This window comes from Elgaria multicarinata, chromosome 3, assembly GCF_023053635.1.
Source record: "Elgaria multicarinata webbii isolate HBS135686 ecotype San Diego chromosome 3, rElgMul1.1.pri, whole genome shotgun sequence".
NCBI classification, from domain to species: domain Eukaryota; kingdom Metazoa; phylum Chordata; class Lepidosauria; order Squamata; family Anguidae; genus Elgaria; species Elgaria multicarinata.
This window is the reverse complement of record NC_086173.1, coordinates 159,356,863-159,381,891: the sequence shown is the minus strand read 5'-3', so window position 1 is coordinate 159,381,891 and position 25,029 is coordinate 159,356,863. Positions and strand designations below refer to the sequence as shown.

General features: G+C 44.6%; 1 protein-coding gene across 3 annotated transcripts in view; it reads right to left on the bottom strand.

Annotated features, from left to right (window-relative positions):
• The window catches only part of LOC134396148 (zinc finger protein 135-like), a 54,957-nt gene that overhangs the window by 2,753 nt on the left and 27,175 nt on the right, over positions 1–25,029 (bottom strand). The window contains exons 7-9 of one of the 3 annotated variants that reach the window (XM_063122538.1): positions 23,348–23,506; positions 17,068–17,196; positions 14,260–15,121 (exon numbers count right to left, since the gene is read on the bottom strand). In XM_063122538.1, coding sequence (XP_062978608.1) covers positions 14,260–15,121; positions 17,068–17,196; positions 23,348–23,506 — 1,150 coding nt within the window. Of the gene's footprint in view, positions 1–12,447; positions 15,122–17,067; positions 17,197–23,347; positions 23,507–25,029 lie in introns of those variants that run through there. The other 2 variants (XM_063122536.1, XM_063122537.1) reach the window with 2 other exon arrangements.

Below are 25,029 nucleotides of genomic sequence, written 5' to 3'. Positions count from 1 at the left end.
ACATGAGGGCACTCTTCAAATACTTGAAAGGCTGTCCCACAGAGGAGGGCCAGGATCTCCTCTCGATCCTCCCAGAGTGCAGGACACGGAATAATGGGCTCAAGTGACAGGAAGCCACATTCCAGCTGGACATCAGGAAAAACTTCCTGTTTGTTAGAGCAGCACGACAATGGAACCAATGACCTAGGGAGGTTGTGGGCTCTTCTCCCACCCTAGAGGCCTTCAAGAGGCAGCTGGACAGCCATCGATTCATAGAAGGGGCCTATAATGCCATCGACTCCAAACCCATCTGTCAGGGATGCTTGAAAGTGGATTCCTGCATTGAGCAGGGGGTTGGACTCCATGGCCTTAAGAGGCCCCTCCCAACTCTACAATTCTGTGACTCTACGGCATCTCTGGTCTTTTGGCCCTGCCTCCTTGCCTTTTGCTCCACCCACCACTGGAATGTGGCCCCTTGCAACTCTACTATGCTATGATTCTATGGTTCTTCAGTCTCCCCTATCCCTTTGAGATAGGTTAGGACTGAAAAAGAAGCAACTCTGTCAAGGCTACCCAATATGCTTCATGGCTTAGCCGGGATTTGAAGACAAGTCTTCCCGGAACTGGTCTTGCAAGCTTTGGCCACATTCTAGGGAATCCCTTTATCATCTCCAATCTTTGATCTTTAGTGATCTCGACTATTATGTACGTTGTTCTTTTCGTTGCCTTTATTTTGTTAACTTTCCCCCCTGCAAAATAAAATAAAATTTCATGCAAATTACCCGGATGAAACCCCCACTCCCCTCACCTGATGTCCCCCTTTCTCGGTCTCCTGCTGCAACCTTATGAATTCCTCCGCCAGGGCCACAGCCTCCGCTCCTGCCCCACATTCCTTCACCCAGCTCTGCATCTCCGGGGGCAGGACAGTCAAGAACTGCTCCAGGATCAGCAGTTCCAGGATCTGCTCCTTGCTGTGCCTCTCGGGCTTCAGCCACCGGTGGCAAAGGTCCCAGAGCTGACGGAACGCCTCACGAGGCCCTTCCGCGTCCTCGTAGCGGAACTGCCTGAAGCGCTGGCGTTTCGCTTCTTGGCTGGGAAAATCCTCCATCGCCTCTTCCTTCACCCCGTGTGGGTCTCCCTTGACGTCTCCCTGCCCGTTATAGTCTCCCTGGGCAGCTCCATTCAGGCCCAGAGGAAGGCAGCTGACGCCATTTTCTGTTGTCTGGCTGGCGGAAGCCATTCCCTCATGGGATGCCAGTACTTGAGGCCTTCCCCTCCCAGCGGGCATCGTTTCCATGAAAGCCTGCCAATGGGATTCCCAGAGCAGGGACCAGTCTTTTTTCCCTCCCTCTTGCAGCAGCGGCCATCTTGAATGCTCTTCAAGGGTCTCCAGCTTGACGATAGCAGAGCTGTCTTGCATTCTGTCACATTCAGTTAGCGGTTCCGGCTCCTCCATTTTGATGCCCACTTGAACTTCCCGGAACTGGGTGCCCCAGGCTGAGCCTTCTCCGGGTTTCACAGCCGCCATTTCCTTCTCGCTGGGGAACGACCGCTGCTTGAATCACCCCGCTATTTTCTGCAAAGGCCGGGCAAAGCCGTCCCTCGTGGTAGCGTGCGGCTTCGTACCTGCCGTTACCTCAGAAGAGGACGATCGCAAAAGGTCGACAAAATTCCCTCCATGACGCCCACCAGGGTTTTCAGGCCGAACAGGGAATCGTACAGAGGCCTCGCCATCTTTCCCAGTCTGCCAAATAAAGCGAGACATAAACAGAATGAAGAAAAAAGGGATGGAAGAATTGATGACATATATTTGTACAGTCTTTTTGATTTGGAAATCCAAGTTGCAACTGCGGACGTGTGATATATTGTTGGACTGCTCAACAATTGTTTGAAACTTTGTGAGGAATATATTAAAAATTATTTTTAAGTTTTATTATGCTTTTTAGAGGAATAACAAAAACGAATGATTTCGAGGGAATATGGAAACAGTTCCTAGAATTTGTTTTATCTAAGGCAGCCTTCCTCAACCTGGGGCGCTCCAGATGTGTTGGACTACAACTCCCAGAATGCCCCAGCCAGCTGGCTGGGGCATTCTGGGAGATGCAGTCCAACACATCTGGAGCGCCCCAGGTTGAGGAAGGCTGATCTAAGGGGAGTGGGAAATCACCTCCAGAAGAAACAATGAGATTCTGGAAACAGGATATAAGATCCCGGGATGGGGGGTGCACTTTTATGTTAAGTATGATTATGTTAATAGATTAAACTAGAAAATATGCTTATTAAGGTTATTCAACATTTATGTATTATATTGTTTCTTTTTATTGTATTGATGTATGTTTAAATATTGGAAAAATAAAAACTATTATTAAAAAAAAAAGTTTTATTATGTTTTTTCCACACACATAATTTCCCTTAAACCTATTTGGTTTTGTCGGAAGAACTGATGAACATTTTGTATTTTACATTATACAATGGAACCTTGCGAGATAAATTTAATCAAGTTATTATTTATTTATTATTGCATATATATCCACCTTTTTTCCTCCAATGAACCCAAGGTGGCGTACATAGAATCATAGAATAGCCATCAGGGCTAGTAGCCATGGATAGCCTTCTCCTCCAGGAATTTATCCAACCCCCTTTTAAAGCCATCCAAATGGGTGGCCATCACTACATCTTGTGGTAGTGAGTTCCATAGTTTAACTATGCTCTGTATGAAGAAGTATTTCCTGTTATCCATCCTGCACTCCCACTAATCAGCTTCATGGGAGTCTAGTATTATGAGAGACAGCCCTAGAAGACCTTCTGCAGGTAAAGTATTTGATTGTGGAGCTATAGTCCACCCCGTAATGCAGCAGACTGAATGCAGGATCTGCCGGATGGGTTTATTGGTCCTGGATCTCCCACCCATCAGCTTCATGGGATGACCCCTTTGGGTATTAGTATTTGGAGAGAGGGAGAAAAATGTCTCCCCATATGATGAGGGATGGTTAGAGCTGCAGTCCAACAATATCTGGTGGGTCACAGGTTGACCAGCTGTGATTTAGAGTGATTAAGGGCACAATCCTACGCATATTTACAGGGAGAAAAGGCTTGCAACTCCCAATATCCACCCAGTCAGCCATGTCAGTTGAAACACGCTAGGAATTGTAAGACATTTTTTTCCTGTCTAAACACAGAATCATAGAATAGTGGAGTTGGAAAGGGCCTACAAGGCCATCGAGTCCAACCCCCTGCTCAATGCAGGAATCCACCCTAAAGCATCCCTGACAGATGCTTGTCCGGCTGCCTCTTGAATGACTCTAGTGTGGGAGAGCCCACAACCTCCCTAGGTAACTGGTTCCATTGTCGTACTGCTCTAACAGTCAGGAAGTTTTTCCTGATGTCCAGACGGAATCTGGCTTCCTTTAACTTGAGCCCGTTATTCCGTGTCCTGCACTCTGGGAGGATCGAGAAGAGATCCTGGCCCTCCTCTGTGTGACAACCTTTTAAGTATTTGAAGAGTGCTCTCATGTCTCCCCTCAATCTTCTCTTCTCCAGGCTAAACATGCCCAGTTCTTTCAGTCTCTCTTCATAGGGCTTTGTTTCCACACCCCTGATCATCCTGGTTGCCCTCCTCTGAACACGCTCCAGCTTGTCTGCGTCCTTCTTGAATTGTGGAGCCCAGAACTGGACGCAATACTCTAGATGAGGCCTAACCAGGGCCGAATAGAGAGGAACCAGTACCTCCCGTGATTTGGAAGCTATACTTCTATTAATGCAGCCCAAAATAGCATTTGCCTTTCTTGCAGCCATATCGCACTGTTGGCTCATATTCAGCTTGCGATCTACAACAATTCCAAGATCCTTCTCGTTTGTAGTATTGCTGAGCCAAGTATCCCCCACCTTGTAACTGTGCATTTGGTTTCTGTTTCCTAAATGTAGAACTTGGCATTTATCCCTATTAAATTTCATTCTGTTGTTTTCAGCCCAGCACTCCAGCCTATCAAGATCACTTTGAAGTTTGTTTTTGTCTTCCAGGGTATTAGCTATCCCGCCCAATTTTGTGTCATCTGCAGAGTTGATCAGCGTTCCCTGCACCTCCTCGTCCAAATCATTAATAAAAATGTTGAAGAGCACTGGGCCCAGGACTGAGCCCTGCTTGTACCCCACTCATTGCCTCTCCCCAGTTTGAGAAGGTTCCATTGATAAGTACTCTTTGAGTCCGATTCTGTAGCCAACTGTGGATCCACCTAATAGTTGTTCCATCTAGCCCTCTTTTAGCTAGTTTGTTAATCAGAATGTCATGGGGCACTTTGTCGAAAGCTTTGCTGAAGTCAAGATATATGTCGTCCACAGCATATACATACATAGGATTGCTCCCTTAAAAGGCTTCACAAACAGGAATCCTTACTGTTTTTTGTTTTTTATTATTAAATTTATTAAACTCAATTTAACAAAGCGGTTTAAAAAGTTAAATATATATATAAGGAATCCTTACTGCAACCCTGAAAGGTAGGCCAGTATGGTGAGTTCATATTTGCATATACAAGGATAATATTATTGTTATTGTTGTTGCTTAATTCATGCAAAGGATGTTGCACATACACTAGAGGCCTTCAAGAGGCAGCTGGAAAACCATCTGTCAGGGATGCTTTAAGGTGGATTCTGGCATTGAGCAGGGGGTTGGACTCGATGGCCTTGTAGGCCCCTTCCAAATCTACAATTGTATGATTCTTCTAGCCTCAGCCTGTGCATTTTTGCCACCCCATCTTTCTTGCTCTTGTCCCACAGCCCAAGGCCTTGCCCACAAAGTGCTTCATCAACCATAACCCTTACGACAACCTTGTAAGGTAGGCCAATACGAAGAGTTCGCTTTTATTTATTTATTGCATTTATAATCCCGACTTTTCCCCTCCAAGGATCCTAAGGTGACATACATAATCCTCCTCCTCTCTCCATTTTGTATTTGTGTATAATAATTTGTAAAGCCACCTTCAGTCCCAGCATTGGGAAAAAGGCGGGAAATAATAATAATAATAATAATAATAATAATAATAATGGGTGACCATATGAAAAGGAGGACAGGGCTCCTGTATCTTTAACAGTATTGAAATGGGAATTTCAGCAGGTGTCATTTGTATATATGGGGAACCTGGTGAAATTCCCTCTTCATCACAACAGTTAAAGCTGCAGGAGCCCTGCCCTCTTTTAAATCTGGTCACTCTAGTATAGCTCCTGCAGCTTTAACTGTTGTGATGAAGAGGGAATTTCAATAGGTTCCCCATATATACAAATGACACCTGCTGAAATTCCCATTTCTATACAACTGTTAAAGATACAAGAGCCCTGTCCTCCTTTTCATATGGTCACCCTAAATAATAATATTTATTTATTTATTTATTACATTTCTATACCGCCCAATAGCCGGAGCTCTCTGGGCAGTTCACAAAAATTAAAACCATTCATAATATAAAACAACAGCATAAAACCATAATATAAAATACAATAAAAAAGCTCAACCAGATAAAAACAGCAGCTATTTTTATTTATTTATTTATTTATTACCCTCCTCTCCCTCTGGATCGAGGTGGGGAACAACACTAAATAAAATATAATACATAAAATTAGTTAAAAGAGCATATAAAACCAATACAATATTAAAATAACAATCACAATGTATCTTAAAATTCGTAGGTTTAAAATGCATCTGGGTAGGCCTGCCGGAAATAATAATAATAATAATAATAATAATAATAATAATAATAATAATAATAATAATAATAATAATAATAATATGATTATAGGATATTATTATTATTATTATTAATATTATTAATTATTGCTTAATCCATGCAAGGGATGTTGCATATATGAGTCCTTCTGTCCTCAGCCTGTGCGTTTTGGCCACTCCGCCTTGCTTGCACCTGACCCCCAGCCCTGGCCCACCCCAATTTCCCACCCTCCATCCCAAATCCTACCTCCTAATTTGAACTGGCGGCTGCCGCCTCCATGCACCAGCCTGCTGCTCCTTGGCAGAGGAAGCCAATAGAGGAAGAACAGGAAGGTGCACCACTACTGGCATCCCCCCACCCTCTCACCACCCCCAAATGTCGCGGCCTCTCTAGGATTTCAATCTCACAGGCTTTGGCGCAATCCTGCCAGAGATTTCTTCTTCTTCTTGCGCAACCTCCTCGCCTTGGGCAACTTGCGTGGCACCCATTCCAGAGATGTGCCCCTTGGGTGGAGCAGCCTAATATTGTTGAAAGCTCCTGCTGCCTCTTCCCAACGATAAAGCCTTGCTGGATTAAGCCGGAAGCTCACTGAACCCAGCTTTCTGCCTCCAACAGTGGTCAGCCAAATTCCCTGCTGTGGCTTAATTTATGCTGCGCCTGCATGTGGAGGCTCTATTTTTTTTTTTTTAGCAACCATTTCTAATAGCTGCCAATAGCTCTGCTCACCATTAATTTGTCTACTGCTATACAACAGTACAGTAGACAAATTAATGTTGCATCGTGTCATAAGAACATGAGAAGTGCCATGCTGGATCAGACTGAGGGTTCATCTAGTCCAGCACTCTGTTCACACATTGGCCTGGGATGAACAAGCAGGACATGGTGCAACAGCACCCTCCCACCCATGTTCCCCAACAACTGCTATACAGTACATAGGCTTACTGCCTCGAATACTGGAGATAGCACACAACCATCAGGGCTAGGAGCCATTGATAGCTTTCGCGTCCAGGAATTTATCCAACCCCCTTTTAAAGTCATCCAAATTGGTGGCCATCACTACATCTTGTGGTAGTGAGTTCCGTAGTTTAACTCTGCACTGCATGAAGAAATCCTTCAGCTATGGAACTCATGACCACAAGATGTAGTGATGGCCACCAATTTGGATGAGTTTAAAAGGGGGTTGGATAAGTTCCTGGAGGAGAAGGCTATCAATGGCTACTAGTCCTGAGGGCTAAGTGCAAACTCCAGTATCCAAGGCAGCAAGCCTATGTACACCAATTGCTGGGGAACATGGGTGGGAGGGTGTTATTGCACTCCTGCTTGTGCGTTTCCCATTCGGGCTGCTGGTTGGCCATTGTGCAAACAGATTGCTGGATTAGGTGGACGCTGATCTGATCCAGCAGGGCTCTGCTTATGTCCTTATATGTTTGGGCCAGCATCACATGCGATCTGCAGGGGCGAAAAAGATGTGCACACCTACGTAAGGTGCCATTTATCTATCAAGGTTAATAGCTGCCGATAATTCCCAACAGATTTGTGTAATCTAGGGTGACCCTCTGAAAAGGAGGACAGGGCTCCTGCAGTTTTAATTGTGAAGAGGGAATTTCACCAGGTGCTGCACACCTACAAATGGCACCTGCTGAAATTCCCTTTCCTAAACAACCGTTAAACGTGCAGGAACCCTGTCCTCGTTTTCATAGGGTCACCCTAGTTTACTCAGAGCAGAACTATACACTTACCCTGTTCCGACGACATGCTAAGCCATGGTGGTTAAGCATTTTGAGCTAAACATTATGGCTTAGCGTGTCGTGTGAACCCTGACTTAGCATGTTGAGTGAACCATTTCTAACCATGGGGGCTACATAACCATGGTTTAAATATGCTCACTAACCATTTGTGAGCATCTGGGACATAGCAATAAATGAAAAGTTGACACAGACATTAAGAACACAAAGAGGGATAAAGAAAAGAGATACTTTCAGGACGGACTGGCAAAAATATATAGAATCATAGAATAGAAGAGTTGGAAGGGGCCTATAAGGCCATCGAGTCCAACCCCCTGCTCAATGCAGGAATCCACCCTAAAGCATCCCTGACAGATGGTTGTCCAGCTGCCTCTTGAAGGCCTTCAGTGTGGGAGAGACCTAGGTAACTGATTCCATTGTCATACTGCTCTAACAGTCAGGAAGTTTTTCCTGATATCCATACGGAATCTGGCTTCCTGTAACTTGAGCCCATTATTCTGTGTCCTGCACTCTGGGAGCATCAGAAGAGATTACATGAAAAAGGAATCAAACAGAACAACTTTGACTGAAATCTGCAGGACTCATAAAAACCAGATAATCAACAATCTTCTTGCAATACTTTGTTGGACTTGTCACAATTAATGAGATACTTCTATTTTGCATATCTTGTGCTGTGATTTGATGTAATTGACCAAGTGTGGGAAGGGAACGGGGAGGGATTTGGAATAAGTATTGATGTGTATAGTTTTATTATTTTTTAAAAAAAACATTTGCTGCAAAAGGGTTAGTGGCCTAACCATAGTTTAGTGTGTTGTCTGAACAAGCCCACTATATTAAATGTGCAGCCTGTAGGTGATCCTAAGTTTTTGAGGTGTTTCAGTGCAAGCCTGTGGCCCCCTTAAAGGTGGGAGGGATTAAACCAGGGGTATGGAACCATAGGTAGGGGCTCTTTCTCCCAACCCTGATCCTTGGGTGGATTCCTGGCTTTTGCACTGTTTCTAAAAGGTTGAAATGCCTCTCCTAAAGTTTAGTTACTTGCAGGAAGAACCCTAAGCTCCAACCCTAAGCTGGACAACAATCTATCAGGGATGCTTTAGGGTGGATTCCTGCATTGAGCAGGGGATTGGACTCGATGGCTTTGTAGGCACCTTCCAACTCTGCTATTCTGTGATTCTATGATTTTATGATATGCTAGGGTTTTTTAAAATATTTTGACCACAGCCTCTTTTCTTTTGGGCCTGCCACAACTTTTGTCTTCAGCCCAACCCACCACTGGAATGCAACTCTTGGAAGCTTTCCGATATGGAATTTGGGCCCTCAGCTTCTGCACCCCTGAGTTAAACCTTCCCCTAAATTTATCCCACCCTCTACAAAGACTAAAGAAAACAGGGGCGAGGGGGGGGGGAATCTACTGGCACCAGTGAGTGTGCCCAGGTTTACTCTAGGATGACCATATGAAAAGGAGGACAGGGCTCCTGTATCTTTAATAGTTGCATAGAAAAGGGAATTTCAGCAGGTATTTGTATATATGGAGACCCTGGTGAAATTCCCTCTTCATCATTGCAGTTAAAGCTACGGGGGCTATACTAGAGTGCCCAGATTTAAAAGAGGGCAGGGCTCCTGCAGCTTTAACTGTTGTGATGAAGAGGAAATTTCATCAGGTTCCCCATATATACAAATGACACCTACTGGAGCCCTGTCCTCCTTTTCATATGGTCACCCTATATTTACTGTATTTCTATACCGCCCAATTGCCAAAGCCAATAGTTAAACTGCAAACTACATCTCTCACTGATCTCTGATGAAAAGCCAACCTACCCAGCTCTAAAACGGTAATAGCTATTCTTTGGTTCATGAATTTCCCACCAAGATCCCAAAGCCAGGTTTGGTGTATAAAATAACAAATTGTGAAAGCAGGTTATGGAAGATACAAGCGTTAACGTTGCTGGAAAAGAAACCAACATTTCACGACTCTTTTATTTGCAGAGCGTTTTTGCCAATACACTAAAATATGTATACAGTACAGTCCTTTAAAAGCAACCATGCATAATAAAGGCAGTCACCTACATCAGCCAGCTATTTTTTTAAAAACACTCACACACATACACAGGTCCTACAGAAGGGCAAAATAGGAGAAGGGCTTAATTTGGAGGAGGGGACTCCATTTGTATGTGATACTGAATGAGCAGAAAGGCCAGCAGTCAGATGCCTGAAAAGACATGTAACACATCATTGACAAAGCTGCAACCCAAGGCCTTTACATCTGCAAATTCAGTTTTTGTTTTTTAAGTGTTGTGGCATTTCCAGAATGGAGTCCTCCAGTCAAAAAATATTTTTATAGGTCACCTGAATGATCATGGTGCTTATTCCCCATTTACTTCCAATTTATTTCACTTGCATATTAACACTGTGCTAACTTGGATTGTAAGTTACTCCAAAGTGCTGTACGCTACAGCATAACTAACAAGCATTATTAAACGACAGAAATGAAAAGACAAAGGGTTAGATCCAGGCTTAGTCATAGAGAGAGTAGACCCACTGAAATCAATGGGCCTAAGTAGCCATGGCTAATTTCAGTCCCTTTTTTTTCAATGGGTCTACTCTGAATACGATTAAGAAAGACTGGATCCAATCCAATAAGGTTAAAATGAGAAGAATCAATGTAATACAAATAGCAATAATGTGAACAAATTAAGAATAACAATAAACAAACCCTAAAACAAAAACTAAAATACAGAAAGTATGTGATACACCAGAACTCAGAAACTACTTTTTGTGATAATGTTAAGATCACAAGATACTGGGGTGAAGGCAGGGAGAATTTATTTATTTATTTATGTCAATTTGAGAAAATTCTGACATTTACCAGTAATCTCAAACCCAAGTGCCTTTGGCGAATGATCAAATGTCTTCCTTGTTTCCATCACTCCATAGGTAAAGAATTACTTTTAAGTTTGGTTGTAAGTTTCCAAAACTAGCTTTAAGACATAATCATTTCTCGCTCTTTCCAGAAAGTCTCAAGAGCAGCACAGTATCCTTTGGTCAGTGAGGACAGACTTTGTCAAAGGTTAACACTTGCCGTGGCACGGGTGTATACTCATGATATTCGGCAATACATCTCAAATAATACCAAGTGCCTTTAAAAAACATATGACCCAATTACACCTATTTCCATCATGACCTAGTTAAGGTTCAACATTTGCCAGAAACTTTAAGAAATGAATTATTATTATTATTATTATTATTATTATTATTATTATTATTATACATCACCCCAGCTCTTTGACCCTAATTACCCTGAAAGATGAGATACTATTTAGGACACAATCCTATGCAAGTTTAGATGGGACGGAAAAGTCTTACAACTCCCAGCATGGCTGGCTGGAGAATGCTGGGAGTTATAGGATGGTGTTTTCCATCTAAACACGCATAGCATTGCCTCCCAAAATGTTTATAAGGGCCATGCATTATAGCAATTTAAAAAAAAAAATACGGGAGGCTTTTATTTAACCATTTACAACAATTGAATATCTCAGTATTCAAGAACTCACAATGCATTCACGGAAGGTGACTTACTCCACGCAGAGCCTCTATGGACGCTCAGCCTGCCACTTCTTACTGCTCACAAAACAGCCCATGCGCCTGCTAAGTTCCCCTTTCCCACTGGCCCTGTTCAGAAGACACCTTAAACCACGGCTTTAACCATGGTGGTTAAGCCAGAAAGCCAGGCTGTGTTCAGAAGACACCTTCAACCTCGGCTTTAACCATGGTGAATAAAGCAAAAAAGCCTTATTCACCGTGGTTAAAGCCGTGGTTTAAGGTGTCTTCTGAACACGGCTCGGCTTTCTGGTTTAACCACCATGGTTAAAGCCGTGGTTTAAGGTGTCTTCTGAACAAGCCCACTATTTATCATTGCTCTAGCTTATATTACAGTTACAGTACAATTGTATGTGTGTTTTATTCGAAAACAAGTCCCATTCTATTCAATGGGGCTCACTCCCTAACGCAGCCTTTCCCAACCTGGAGCTGTCCTGATGCATTACACCACAACTCCTGTTCTCCCCAGCCCAAACAGCCAATTGCTATACCAGCTGGGGGCGGGAGCAAAAGGAGTTGTAGTCTGGTGGATCTGGACGGTGCCCGGTTGGAGAAGCCTGCCTTACACAGTGCGTTTTTACGACTGTAGCCTTGAAAGACTACTGAAGTCCCGCGTGGGAGGCCCAGCCTTGAGCAAAAAGTTAGTGTCTGTGCTGAAGTGGAACTGAGCCACATGCACCATGATTTAGTGTCAAATAAACAATAACATTTCCATGATTTTTGGATAACTGTCACCACCCACAATTGGCCTGATCAAGTAAAAGCCAAAGCACTAACTTTGAACTTTTAGTCTCCTTTAGGGGTTCGATTGTTGGGACGTAGTTGAAGAATGTCATTTTCCGCCTTGCGATTGAGTGCGCTTTGAAGAAGCAAAGTCTTCCGGATAGAGAAACAGCCCTGGAGGAGACCCTGATACTGTTCAAACAGCACGTTAACCCACACTCAGTGGTTGAGTGTGGATTGCTGTCGGGTGTTCTTTAAACCATGGGTTAGCATGATGTCTGAACTCAGGATATTTTCCACAGGGTGGCTTGTTAACCTTGCAGAGGGCTTGTTAATCACCCTGAACAACCCAGTAACAAACTATGGGTTTTCAAGGTGGCGTGTCTGAGAAGAAGCCACACTGCATGGTTAACAAGCCACATCGCAAAAAATGTCCTGGGTTCAGACAACACTCTAACCCAGAGTTCAATAAACAACCCATGGTTCAACAACAACCCACACTCAACCACTGAGTGTGGATTAGCTTATTGTGTGAACCCAGCCTCTGTTTGCTTCTGCACTAGACTGATGGACATTCTTAGGCTGCAGTCCTATACACACTGACCTTAACTTGGCCATAGACATGCACAGGATTGCACTGTCAATCTTTTTGACTTCTGAATAAGTCATTTCTCAGAGCCCAAGTGCAGCCTTAAGCATGGTTTTACACAGAGGTAAGGCCTTCTGATGTCAAGGGGACATTCTCCCTTGTAAATCTGCGTAGGACTGCAGCCTACATCTCTCTCTCTCTCTCTTTTAAAATTTGATTTTCAGTGGCCACAGTTAAATCATGGACATAAAATGGTCTGCAGCATGCTTTGACCCATTGAAGTATATTGTCTTTGGAAGGCTCAACTCTTGTGATGGGTTGTGAAAAGAGCATGCCTGTCCATTAGGAAACACTGCCAAATCTCTCGGATATCCATGCATTAATGCCGGCTGGAAATGAAGGGAGCTGTAGTCCAACACATCTGGAGAGCGTGAGGGTGAGGAAGGTTGACCTAAAGCATGGTTCGCAGATTTTGGCAGGGTATTTTCAAGGACCCGCTCCTTGCGAAACTCAATGAACAGGAAACCTGTTCTCCAATTGGGAGTCTTTGCCATTTCCAGATTTCAACGGATCGTGTTGGCTCTTGGCCTCTCTGCTGCAATTTAGCCATTCCTTGATACACACAGTTCTGCACATTTGAAATTTCTGGTTTGGGCTATTATTCAATCATTTGTAACATAGGATTTAAAACCAGCTAGTTTTGTGACTCACAGTTCTGACTTTCTTCAATTAACAAAAACCAACCAACCAAAAGCACCTTGTGGCAGCTGTAGGCCCGCACGGCGTGAATTCAATCTCTGCGACTCCAGATGCCCTCCAGCAAAAGGTATTTTCGAAATTTAATTCCTTTTCATGTATGAAACAATTCCTTCCCCACACACCGCTTTTAGAAATTTGCTGTGTAAAATTTATAATCGGCTTACGAACATGAGAATCCGCGTTGCCACCTACCGAAGCCAAAACCCCCATCATTTTCAAATTTGGTGTTTTGCAGAGCACGTTGGAGAGAGATCAGTATCTAATTTCCTTTACCCCGCTGAATTAAATCTGACCCGATTTGAAAGACGGCGAGGGAGGGAAAGTGTTCATGCAACCCGAACTGTTGTTTTCTCTTCAAGTGATGGGATTTCTACATCACTCATTAAGTTGCTGAATCTCGTGAAATCTCTTTCCTTCTGCCTGGCCAAAGAAAACAGGATTATTAATCATTTTGGAAGCCAAACAGAAAAACAGCTGGGTTTGAAGCTTTGACAGAAGGCCATTCAAAATTGCTTCGTTCTCCAAGGCGTACATCCTAAATTTAACCTTTGAGACTCCCTGTCCGCTCACTCCAGTAAATTGTGGATATCCGCTCAAAGCCAAGCAGTTAGTTGGTTAAGATGTGAAGGATCAATTCCTCCGTGCATAACCGGAACTAATGTCATCCTTTCTAAAGAGTCTTGCCTTTTTCCAAGTGAAGCTTTTGCGAGTCCCCCCTCGCTCAGGTTTCGGATCGAGGCATCTATTCTTGGAAATGCGATCGCTTTTAAAGGAGTCGAAACATAATTATGGCTTCTTGCTTGAGCAGGTGATGATGCCCAACAGGGATGGACCTGGATGAAATGCCTCCCTCGCCCTGAGTGCTCACAGCGTTAAGGCCCTGTCCTCCGCGAATTCTTTCATAACTAGGATGGCTTGGTCTCCGACGGAGGTCTCCTCAATAGTCCACAAGTTTGGCATGCCCCCTTCTCCTGCCTCCGTGGAGGATGTGTATGATGTAAGCGGCCAGTGGAAGGGCTCTGTGGGGTGAGTGTATCCGTAATAGCTCTCTTGGGTGAAACCTCCAATGTCCAGGAAGATATTGGTTCCACCTGACGCCTTGGCCCCCCGCGAGCTGCTTTTCTGGCGTTTTGCATCATGCGTGTTCTGGTGCCGGATGAGATGCGAGCTCTGGTTGAAGCTCTTCCCACACTCTGTGCATCTATATGGCTTCTCTCCCGTGTGGATCTTCTGGTGCCGGAGGAGTGTCGCCAGGTCGTTGAAGCTTTTCCCGCACTCTGTGCATTTATAGGGCTTCTCCCCTGTGTGGATTCTTTGATGTCTGAGGAGGGTTCTGCGATCGCTGAAGCTCTTTCCACATTCCGAGCATTCAAAGGGCCTCTCCCCGGTGTGCACTCGCCAGTGAGCCTCAAGGTTCGATTTATCGCAGAAGCTCTTGCTGCAGCTGGAGCATTTATACGGCTTCTCTCCGGTGTGGCTTCGCCAGTGCGTCTTAAGGCTGTACTTGTTGTAGAAGCTCTTGCTACAGCTCGAGCAGTGAAATGTTTTCTCTCTGGTTTCCACATGGGTTTTCTGATGTGTAATAAGGTTTGTGGTCCGGTTAAAGCTCTTTCCGCACTCCGGGCATTTGTATGGTTTTTCTCCGGTGTGGATTCTCTGATGTCTAAGAAAGCTTGTCTTATCACAAAAACCTTTGCTACAGACAGTGCATTTGTAGGGCTTCTCTCCTGTGTGGATTCTCTGGTGGACCTTCAGGCTCGCCTTACGAGTGAAGCTCTTCCCACAAACCTTGCACTGGTTTTTCCTCTTCCCTTTGTATATTTTTGGCTGAACTGGCATCCCGTTGAAGTCACTGCCCTGACAATTGGGTTTATTTTTCCATTCTTCTGCTTGGCCATCCTCATTTCTCTCTGGCCCTTCTGGATTCCCAAAGTTCTCTTCCACGTCTTCATCCTCCGTATCTTCTGACAAGACCTCATAGGGCTCCCATTCACTCTCACTTTCCCAGCCATCACCTAGCGGAAAAGAGAGAGAGGCAGACAGAATGAAGGAGAGAGGGAAAGAAATCTATAAGAGGGCAAAGGAGATAACAGAGGTTCAAAATTAGGGAGAGCAACCCGTATTATTTCCTTATTTACAATATTTATGTACTGCTCCCCATTCAAAATTTCAGAGCGGTGGACAAAATAAAATAGAATAAAAACACATTAAAAGTAACCGTACTGGTTGCTGAAATGAAGAAAGCTTGGGGTAACCAGCAGACTTTTGTGTGAAGAGACTGAACTCAGTTCAGTTCTGGTACTGAAAACAAAGTAGACATGTTGAGATCGCCAAGGATAATAATAGCGCACGTGTCTTTTCTACTGAGTGAACGCCTACACCTTCTGGAGAAGTCGGCCAGTCACTGCTGCCTGATTCTTGCGAGTTTGCACTGCAGTCAGTACACATGACGATACTTTCACCTACGTTCCCTACACGAAAGTACTTTCTGTATGCAAAAATGATAACTTCTTTGAAAACTGTTGTTGTAAACCACCCAGAGAGCTTCGGCTATGGGGCAGTATATAAATGCAATAAATAAATAAATAAATAAATAAATAAATATTAAAAGTACATTTTAAAAGAAACAAAGGGAAAAATAAGGCTTCCTGGAACAATGGCAACTGATTCCATTGTCGTACTGCTCTAACAGTCAGAAAGTTTTTCCTGATGTCCAGACAGCTTCCTGTCACTTGAGCCCATTATTCCATGTCCTGTTGAAATGCCTGTACAAATCAGAAGGTACCAAACGTACGTCAGAACTGGCTAATCCACACTCAGTAGCCTATCAATGGCTACTGATATGCTACCTCCAGGATCAGAGTGTTGGGGTTAGGTTTTTACCCACAGAAGGAAAAGGACTCTAAAGAGTTAAAAAGATGTCCTTGGCCAGATTGTCTCTGCCAGGAGAAGTCCAGTATGAAGCAGATTCTTCCCTGGCCTACGTGCGGTACGAGATGTACAAGATGAAGAGACTATTGGTTAATTGGGCCAAGGAGAAAAGTGTATTTAAGAAGTCCATGTTGTATGGCTTCTTACTGCTGGAACTTACTGCTGGAACTTACTGCTGACATTATCAGACTGCTGATGTTATACTGCTACGTTGTGTTGCTGTACTGTTGATGAAAGGACTGTATATATGACCATTTATTCTGTAAGTAATTTATTTAGTGTCAGTAAAGCTTCTTACTGACCAAAGACCGTGAGTGCTTCTTTTTGTTCCTAAATTCAAGCTGAAACCATTTCCAGACTCTACGCTGCTGCTATTTGCACCCTGCTATATATTTTTGGGTAAGCAATTACCCCGATACAGAGGCAGTAGGCCTATGTACACCAGTTGCTGGGGAAACTGGGTAGGAGGGTGCTCTTGCACCCGTGTCCTGCTTATGAGTCTCCCGTGGGCAGCAGGTTGGCCAATGTGCCAAGAGAATCCTGGACAAAATGGAGCCTTTGTCTGATCTAGCATGGCTCTTATGAGGTCATTCCACTGACAAGGTGCCATGACTGAAAAGGCCCTTCCCCCTGGTCATCATGTCCCTGCCCAGCAATATTTCTTTATTACGTTTATATCCCGCCTTTTTTCCTCATTAGAGAACCCAAGGCGGCATACATAATCCTCCTCCTCTCCTTTTCTATCCTCACAACAGCAGCCCTATGAGGTAGGCCGGGCTGAGAGTCTGTGACTGGGGACTAGAACCCAGATCTCCCAACTCCCGGTCCAACACTTTAGCCACTACAATTTAGCCCTGATATATCTATCATGCAGGGATTAGGACCTTTCTTCCTATGACGGGCCATTGACTCATGGGAAAAATTAACTCGTGGGCAGAGTTTGTAGCATAGCAGGACTGCGTTGCGTTCAGAGAGCTGGAGGACACTGAAGGCTGCTAGTTCTTCACTCTAGCCTGGAATGGATACTCACTCTCGGCGGCCTCAGGCACAAAGGAAATGCTCTCTTGGGATCCTCCTGGTAAAGCCTCGAGCAATTCTTCAGATACAAGGCCTTCCTCTTCGAAGGTCTCTACGCTCATCGATGCCACCGTTTCATCATCTATGGGGCATGGAGAGAGAGAGAGAGAGAAAATCCTGAAAATGTGCATGTATGTATATATCTGTTTAAATTATTTGTACCCTACTTTTCAAAAGGATTTTTTCCAAACTGGCTCACAACAAGAACAAATCAGAACAACAATAAAAACAGGCAAAAGAGATGTTAAGAAGATATCCTATTAGCGGGACATGCAATAAAATGTTGCAGCGTTGCCCACATCTTCTAACAGGACTGTTTCTGTTCAGGGCTCCAAGCTAGGCAGCAGCGCCCTCTACTGGGAGATGCTATTCCATTTTACTCCTATCCCACTTCTCCCCACTTCAGTTTTACAATACACCCTCCATATTCTGTGCCTACTGAGCATGCTCAGTCCTCTGCCCTCCCAGAAATGTCTCCTCTCATTCCACGTAGCCAGTAAGGATCTATGCAGCATCATGAAGAATTAGTGCCTGAATTTGTCTTGTTTTCCTGTTCCCCCATTCAACGCTAGGGATGTCCAGACTAGGTGAAATCCATCCCGCAGGTGTTTTGTGGATTGTGTGTTCCAGCATCTGTTCACAGACACCCTTGGTCTGATTCAGCAGGGCTCTTCTTCCGTTTTCAGGTTTAGAGCCAAAAGCGGGGCAACTGAGAAGCAGCAGGGAAGTATCAGCGGGGTGGAGGGAACCTTGAGCTTGCAGAAGTACTGTCATGTTTCTCAAAAACCTCCCGCCTTCTTGGGAGACAATAACAAGGCCTGCTAAGTAATCCACAAAGCTTTATTCAAGCAATAAACATCTCTTCCCACCTGAAGAGCGTCTAATCTCTTGGAACTTTCCCCTAGGCAAAACTATGCAAACTAAGCGAGACAATTGTCCTTTCAAGAAGAATGGGAAGCCTTTTCCCAAGACACGTTAACTTCAGAGAGACTAGTTCTGAGGCAGCTTCTGACGGGATGCCAGCCGGGCTGACTTTCTCTCGCCTTCCTTTCTCTCCGCCCATTTTAGTCTGCGGCGTACTCTAGGATCGGCTAGCCTCTCTGTGCCCTCCCCCTCGGAAGAATATTGGCTTCCCACTGACTGTGTTTTGTTTGTCCTTGAAGAGATAAGCTCTGGAGAGGGTTCACTCCCAGCTAGTGAAGAGCCCCGTGAGAGCTTTCTCCCCCACTGGTACAGGCTGGCCTGTGTCTGGCGCCGACTCCTCTACTTCAGAGTCTGATTCTGATTGATCACCTGAAACACCTTCTTCCAAACTAGGGGGAGCAGAGCTAGACATGACACCTACAACCTTTAAATTTTTTAAAAAAACAAATAGCACAATCCTATGCGTGTCCACTCAGAAGTAAGCCCCACTGAGTTCAATGGGACTCATTCTCAGGAAAGTGTATATACGAGTGCAGCCTGAGGAAACAATATCGAGCAAACTCGAAAGACAGAGCTGGCTCAGTTCACACAGAATGACGACTGTCAATGGGAAAAGAAATATAGAAATTGGGGGTGGCAGAAAGCAGAACACTCTGATTGAGCTCCCTGCAGCAGGGTAGGCAACCTGTAGTCCTCCAGAAGCTTTGGCCGGTAACTCCAAGCAGCCCTAACCAGAGTAGCCAATGGTGGGGGAGGTTCAATTCTTTTTATTACACTCAACAGACCAATAAAACATATGAAAACATTTAAAATACATGGAATTAAAACAGAGTATGATTGCATGAAGCCTCCTTAAAGTTCTGTGCTAGAAGCAAAAGGAAGTCCTGCTCCTCATTCCCTGCAAGGGGAAAGGGGAAAGTTGGCTGTGCACTTGGCTGGCGTTTGCAGAAGCTCCTGCAGGTTTTGGCCAATCAATTTCAATTCCTTTTATTACAGACCAACAGACCAATAAAACATATAAAACATATAAAAACACATAATAAATATTTAAAATACATGAAATTAAAACAGAGTATGATTACATGAGCCTCCTTAAAGTTCTGCGCTAGAAGCAAAGGAAAATCCCGCCACCATAACGGATCTGGTAAGGATTGCGTGATTAAGAAATTTAGCAACTTGTTCAGCGGCATGCTTATCTTGACCCTGTAAAAGGACCGACATAAGGGTCACGGACGATCGTCCAGGTAATCGTTTCGTGAAAGGATGGCTAAGGGCTTGTCTTGACTGCTGATAGAAGCTGCAGTTGAATAGTATGTGGGAGATAGATTCCACCTCCTCGTTGTTACAGGGGCAGCATCTATCTGATAGTGGGACTTTCCCAAATCTGCCCTCCATTACCCTAGAAGGCATAGCATTGACCCTTGCTAGGGAAAATGCCCGCCTATATTTGGGTATAGATAACCAGCTTAAATACAGAGGTGCACTATTTTGGTCGTGATCCCGTAGCCCCAAGGCATACGGGGAACATGGGCCCCGTGCAGCTAGCTGTAGTTCCTGAGTATCAATATCCAGGAGTCTCTGCTTAATGATCCTTTTGGCGCTACCCAGGTCCAGGGATAACAGGTGGTCTTGGGATAGCCCTGTGGTGGTAAGTTTTAGCTGAACTGCTTTCACCCATGGAGATTTATAAGAGTCCGTCCAGACCATGGAGGTGAGCGAATTAGGGACAGGACTTAAATTGCAACGCAGCCAGAAACAGAGTGTATGTATCCACCCTATACATTTTAGGGCACTCAACCCAACTTCCAGATTTAAGACTGCACTAGCAACACATCTTGGGACTCCAAATATTAGCCTTAGAAAGGAAGATTGGACACCTTCCAGTGACAATGGTGGGGGATGATGGGACATGTCCTGCTTGTGGGTTTCCCATTGGGGCATGTGTTTGGCCACTGTGTGAACAGAGTCCTGGGCAAGATAGTCCCTTGGTCTGATTCAGCAGGACTCTTATGTTCTTACGTAGGGTGACTAGATTTGGGAAACCCCCCAAAAAGAGGACACCCTGTGTGTGTGTGTGTGAGGGGGAAGTGTGCTTTCCAGGCCCTCCAGAAAGCACGTCATCCCCCCCCCCCGCCATGCTATTGGCAGCTGCCATTAGCGTGGCAGTTGTGAGTGACCCGCTTTCCAGAGGCTCCAGAAACTGTGCTTTCCTCTCCTCCGCTCAATCAGGAGAGGAGAAAGAAAAAAGTGTGTCATTCCTGCCCTCCTCCCGACCCCCACTGCTCCAATAGGTGCCTCTGGAAACCGTGCCAGTCCCACCCACCCTGGCAACACTAATGGTGATCTTAAAAGGGAAAGTGTTTCATTCCAGAATATTATAGAAAACTACAGAACGCCCCCCTACATTTGAACCGGGATGGAACAAAAACCAGGACAAATCCTGGGAAATCCTGACAGCTGGTCACCCTATTTATGTAGATCAAAACTTTGGAAGGGCCACAAGTTGCCCTCCCTTAGCTCAAAGTTTTCATGAAGATGGCTGGCATACAATTTACTCATTATACTTAAAAGGCTGATGGGTCTGTAATTTGCAGGGTCCGATCTTTTCCCTTTTTTATATATTGGGATGATAATTGCAAGCCCCCAATCGCTGAACGATCGATGCAAGTGAATAGGGCTGCCAAAACTGGCGCCCAGCACTCTTAAATGGCTTTAAGCAGTCTAGCTCAAAGTATCCTGGCTCCCGTCTTGACGGCGGCGGGTCTGCGTTGCGAGGCCTCGGGTTCCTGAATTGGCGCTCCATCCCAGCGTCTGCACGGGATGGAGTGCCGACACGGAGTTGCCTCTGCCAACAGACCAAGCACCGAGGTGGGAGGAGGAACAGAGCAGCCGGCTCTCCTCCCTCTGGCTGCCCCGTTCCTCTCCCCGCCATTTTGGTTTTTTTAATCTGTAGATATGAAGGTTTGCATCTACAGGTTCAGAAACAAAAAGAGTGTGTGAGAGGAATGGGGCAGCCAGAGGGAGGAGAGCCGGTTGCCCCATTCCTCCCCCCTCCCCAGTGCTCGGCCCAGCAATGGCGGTGGCCTCCCAGCTGCCCCGTTCCTTTCCTCTCACCACCACTTTTATTTTATTTATTATTTATTTATCATTTACAGTGCGGCTGGACTTAGAGCTCCCGGTCTGCCCACTTCCCTGTCAGCCCAGCCGATGGTGTCCAATCAGGGGGCGCCATCGGCTCTGGGATGCCTCCACTTAAAAAAAAAGTCGGGTTAAGTGCCCGATGTTTTTTCAGCGGAGTTCCTGGGGTTTGCCCCCGGATGGCTTTGCAATGGCGGCTGCGTCATGTAGATGACCTGTCGCCACTCCAAATCCACCCCAGGGCAAACCCTTCGTCAAGACAAGCCCCTGGACCAGGAGGTGGCTGGCGGGGATCCCTGAAAACAGTTTAAGAAGACTGATACAAACAATATATCAGATTTAGGTATAACTATGCTTATTACAATAAAATCATATCAGTAGAAAATATTTTTAATCTTAAAGCAAATACATACATTTAAAATTTAAACAGCATAGTCCACATACATCAAACTTCAACCAAAAATCCCCAAACGCGTTTCAACCATACAGGTCTTCATCAGTGGGAAAAGAATAAGTAGTTTTTTAAAATATATATATATATTTATACAGATATTTAAAAACGACTTTTTATACCCCAGATATAGGGACTTCCTATCAGACCCAAAGTTGGCTCTTGTAAATCATAGAATCATAGAATAGCAGAGTCGGAAGGGGCCTACAAGGCCATCGAGTCCAACCCCCTACTCAATGCAGGAATCTACCATAAAGCATCCCTGACAGATGGTTGTCCAGCTGCCTCTTGAATGACTCTAGTGTGGGAGAGCCCACAACCTCCCTAGGTAACTGATTCCATTGTCATACTGCTACAACAGTCAGGAAGTTTTTCCTCATGTCCAGCTGGAATCTGGCTTCCTGTAACTTGAGCCCGTTATTCCATGTCCTGCACTCTGGGAGGATCGAGAAGAGATCCTGGGCCTCCTTGACAAAAACTGTCAAGTATTTGAAGAGTGCTCTCATGTCTCCCCTCAATCTTCTCTTCTCCAGAATAAACATGCCCAGTTCTTTCAGTCTCTCTTCATAGGGCTTTGTTTCCAGACCCCTGATCATCCTGGTTGCCCTCCTCTGAACACGCTCCAGCTTGTCTGCGTCCTTCTTGAATTGTGGAGCCCAGAACTGGACGCAATACTCTAGATGAGGCCTAACCAGGGCCGAATAGAGAGGAACCAGGACCTCACGCGATTTGGAAGCTATACTTCTATTAATGCAGCTCAAAATAGCATTTGCCTTTCTTGCAGCCATATCGCACTGTTGGCTCATATTCAGCTTGCGATCTACTACAATACCAAGGTCCTTCTCGTTTGTGGTATTGCTGAGCCAAGTATCCCCCATCTTGTAACTGTGCATTTGGTTTCTATTTCCTAAATCTTCAAGCTTGTAACATGAAAGACGGGGGACTAGGTACTCCCTCCTGTCTTCAAGACGCTTGGCTCCCAAGTAATATCCAGTTGTATGAGTGATGTCTCGAATGAACAGGTATATGCAAAATATTCAATATGTACATTTTTGTTGTGAGTTCCATTTGGTGTCACAATCATAACACATTTGAAAGAAAGGCAGTGTCATGTCTAGCCCTGCTCCCCCTGTTTTGGAAGAAGGTGTTTCAGGTAATCAATCAGAATCAGACTCTGAAGTAGAGAAGACAGCCCCAGATGCAGGCCAGCCTGTACCAGTGGGGGAGGAAGCTCTCACGCTTTCTCCTCCAGTTGGTCGTGATCTCTCTCCACAGCTTATCTCGTCAAGGGCAAATCATACAGAGGCAGTGGGAAGCCAACATTCTTCCGAAGGAGAGGCCACCGACAGGCTAACTGATCCTAGGGTGCGGCGCAGGCTAAAACGCACAGAATGGAAGGAAGGCAAGAGAAAGTCAGCCCGGCTCACATTGCGTCTGAAGCCGCCTCAGAACTAGCCTCTCTGAAGTTATCACCTTTTGGAAACGACAAATTTCTCCTTGAAACGACAAATGTCTCACTTAGTTTGCACAGTTTTGCCTAGGGAGAAGTTTCCAAGAGGTTAGACTCTCTTCAGGTAGGAAGAGATGTATATTGCTTAAATAAAGCTTTGTGGATTACTTAGCAGGCCTCTTTACTGTCTCCCAAGAAGGCAGGAGGATTTTTAAGAAACACGACAGACAGGACAGAAGTCTTAAATAAACGCATCTAAGTAGGTCATACCTGCTGTTTCCTTCTGCTGTGTCTCTGCCAGTTCGTTTTCTTCCAGCACCTTTGCTCCTATTTGCTCCCCGACTGCCTCCTCCACCTCTCCGCCCTTGCTTCCTTTCGACACCATCTCTACGGGTCCTCCACTGCTTTTACTCTCTCCGGCCTCACCTGCTGGAATCCAGCCCAATAAATACATAAGGGAGAAGCGACAACTTCATATCTCATCCTTTATCCCCAAAGTCTCATGAAGAGGACAGAAGTAATGCTGCATATCAGACAGACTCTGACCCGGGGTCCACACATCACAACGAGCTACGGTTAAAATATCTCACAGTTCGTTGGGGTCACCTGCTCACCTCTTCAACAAAATATAATGAAAATAAGAGTTTAACTAAAGATTTCCTATTATTTTCATAGAAATGCACTTATGCATCCAATAACAGCAAGCTTAGGGCCGTGTTCAGAAGGCACCTTAAACCACGGCTTTAACCACAGTGAATAAGGCCTTTTGCTTTATTCACCATGGTTAAAGCCATGGTTTAAGGTGTCTTCTGAACACAGTTTGGCTTTCTGGTTTAACCACCATGGTTAAAACCGTGGTTTAAGGTGTCTTCTGAACACCGCTTGGCTTTCTGGCTTAACCACCATGGTTAAAACCGTGGTTTAAGGTGTCTTCTGAACACCGCTTGGCTTTCTGGCTTAACCACCATGGTTAAAACCGTGGTTTAAGGTGTCTTCTGAACACCGCTTGGCTTTCTGGCTTAACCACCATGGTTAAAACCGTGGTTTAAGGTGTCTTCTGAACACCGCTTGGCTTTCTGGCTTAACCACCATGGTTAAAGCTGTGGTTTAAGTGTCTTCTGAACGGGGCCATAGTCTACCTGATGCATAAGTGCATTTCTATGGAATGGTATAGTTAATTCCTAAAAAAAAACTGTATGGAAAGAAATTGAAATTCTTTATTTAAGCTCATATTTTCATTACATACTCTTATCTTCTAAGGATTGTTTAATATGTTCTAGTTTTGGCTGTAAACCACAAGTCATAAACAGGAGAGGAGAGTAAAGAGGAGTCATAACAACGTTAAAAGCTCAAGTCACTATCTTGCTTGCTAAATTTGCAGTGGCCCTGTTCAGAAGACAAAAAGATTGGAGACGTTCTCTGGTGCTATGAAAAGCGTGTATCTGTAATGATGAATCTTAAAAAGCTCAATGTTTCAGACATACAATCCTTCTTCAGGAGCTATACAAGATGAAATATATACAATGATAGAACTGAACAAAAACAACACCCACATTAGGTAATGCATTTTACAGGCTTTTTTGTTTTTTAAAAACTACCTGAATATTTTTAACCAGAACAACTACGTACTTTTATTTTATAAAACACAAGGTTCTTTGTTCAAAGGAAAAACCCACTATTGATGCTTGCACAGAACAACCAAATTCTTTCACCACACATTGCTAAAACCCTTTTAGGCATATCATATCACATGGATTTAATAAAGTACACCAGCCTGGATTTGGATACACATAATTCTAAAGGAAGACTGACAATACTGATTGGAAAATCGTAGTCTTTTTCGGCATTCCTGTTAAGAACTACGTTTGCTCTAAAAATTTCTGTCTGTACTGGCAAGTCAAGGTCAGCTGTTATTTATTGGAGATAATTAGATGGTGCTCTGCAGCTGTGGT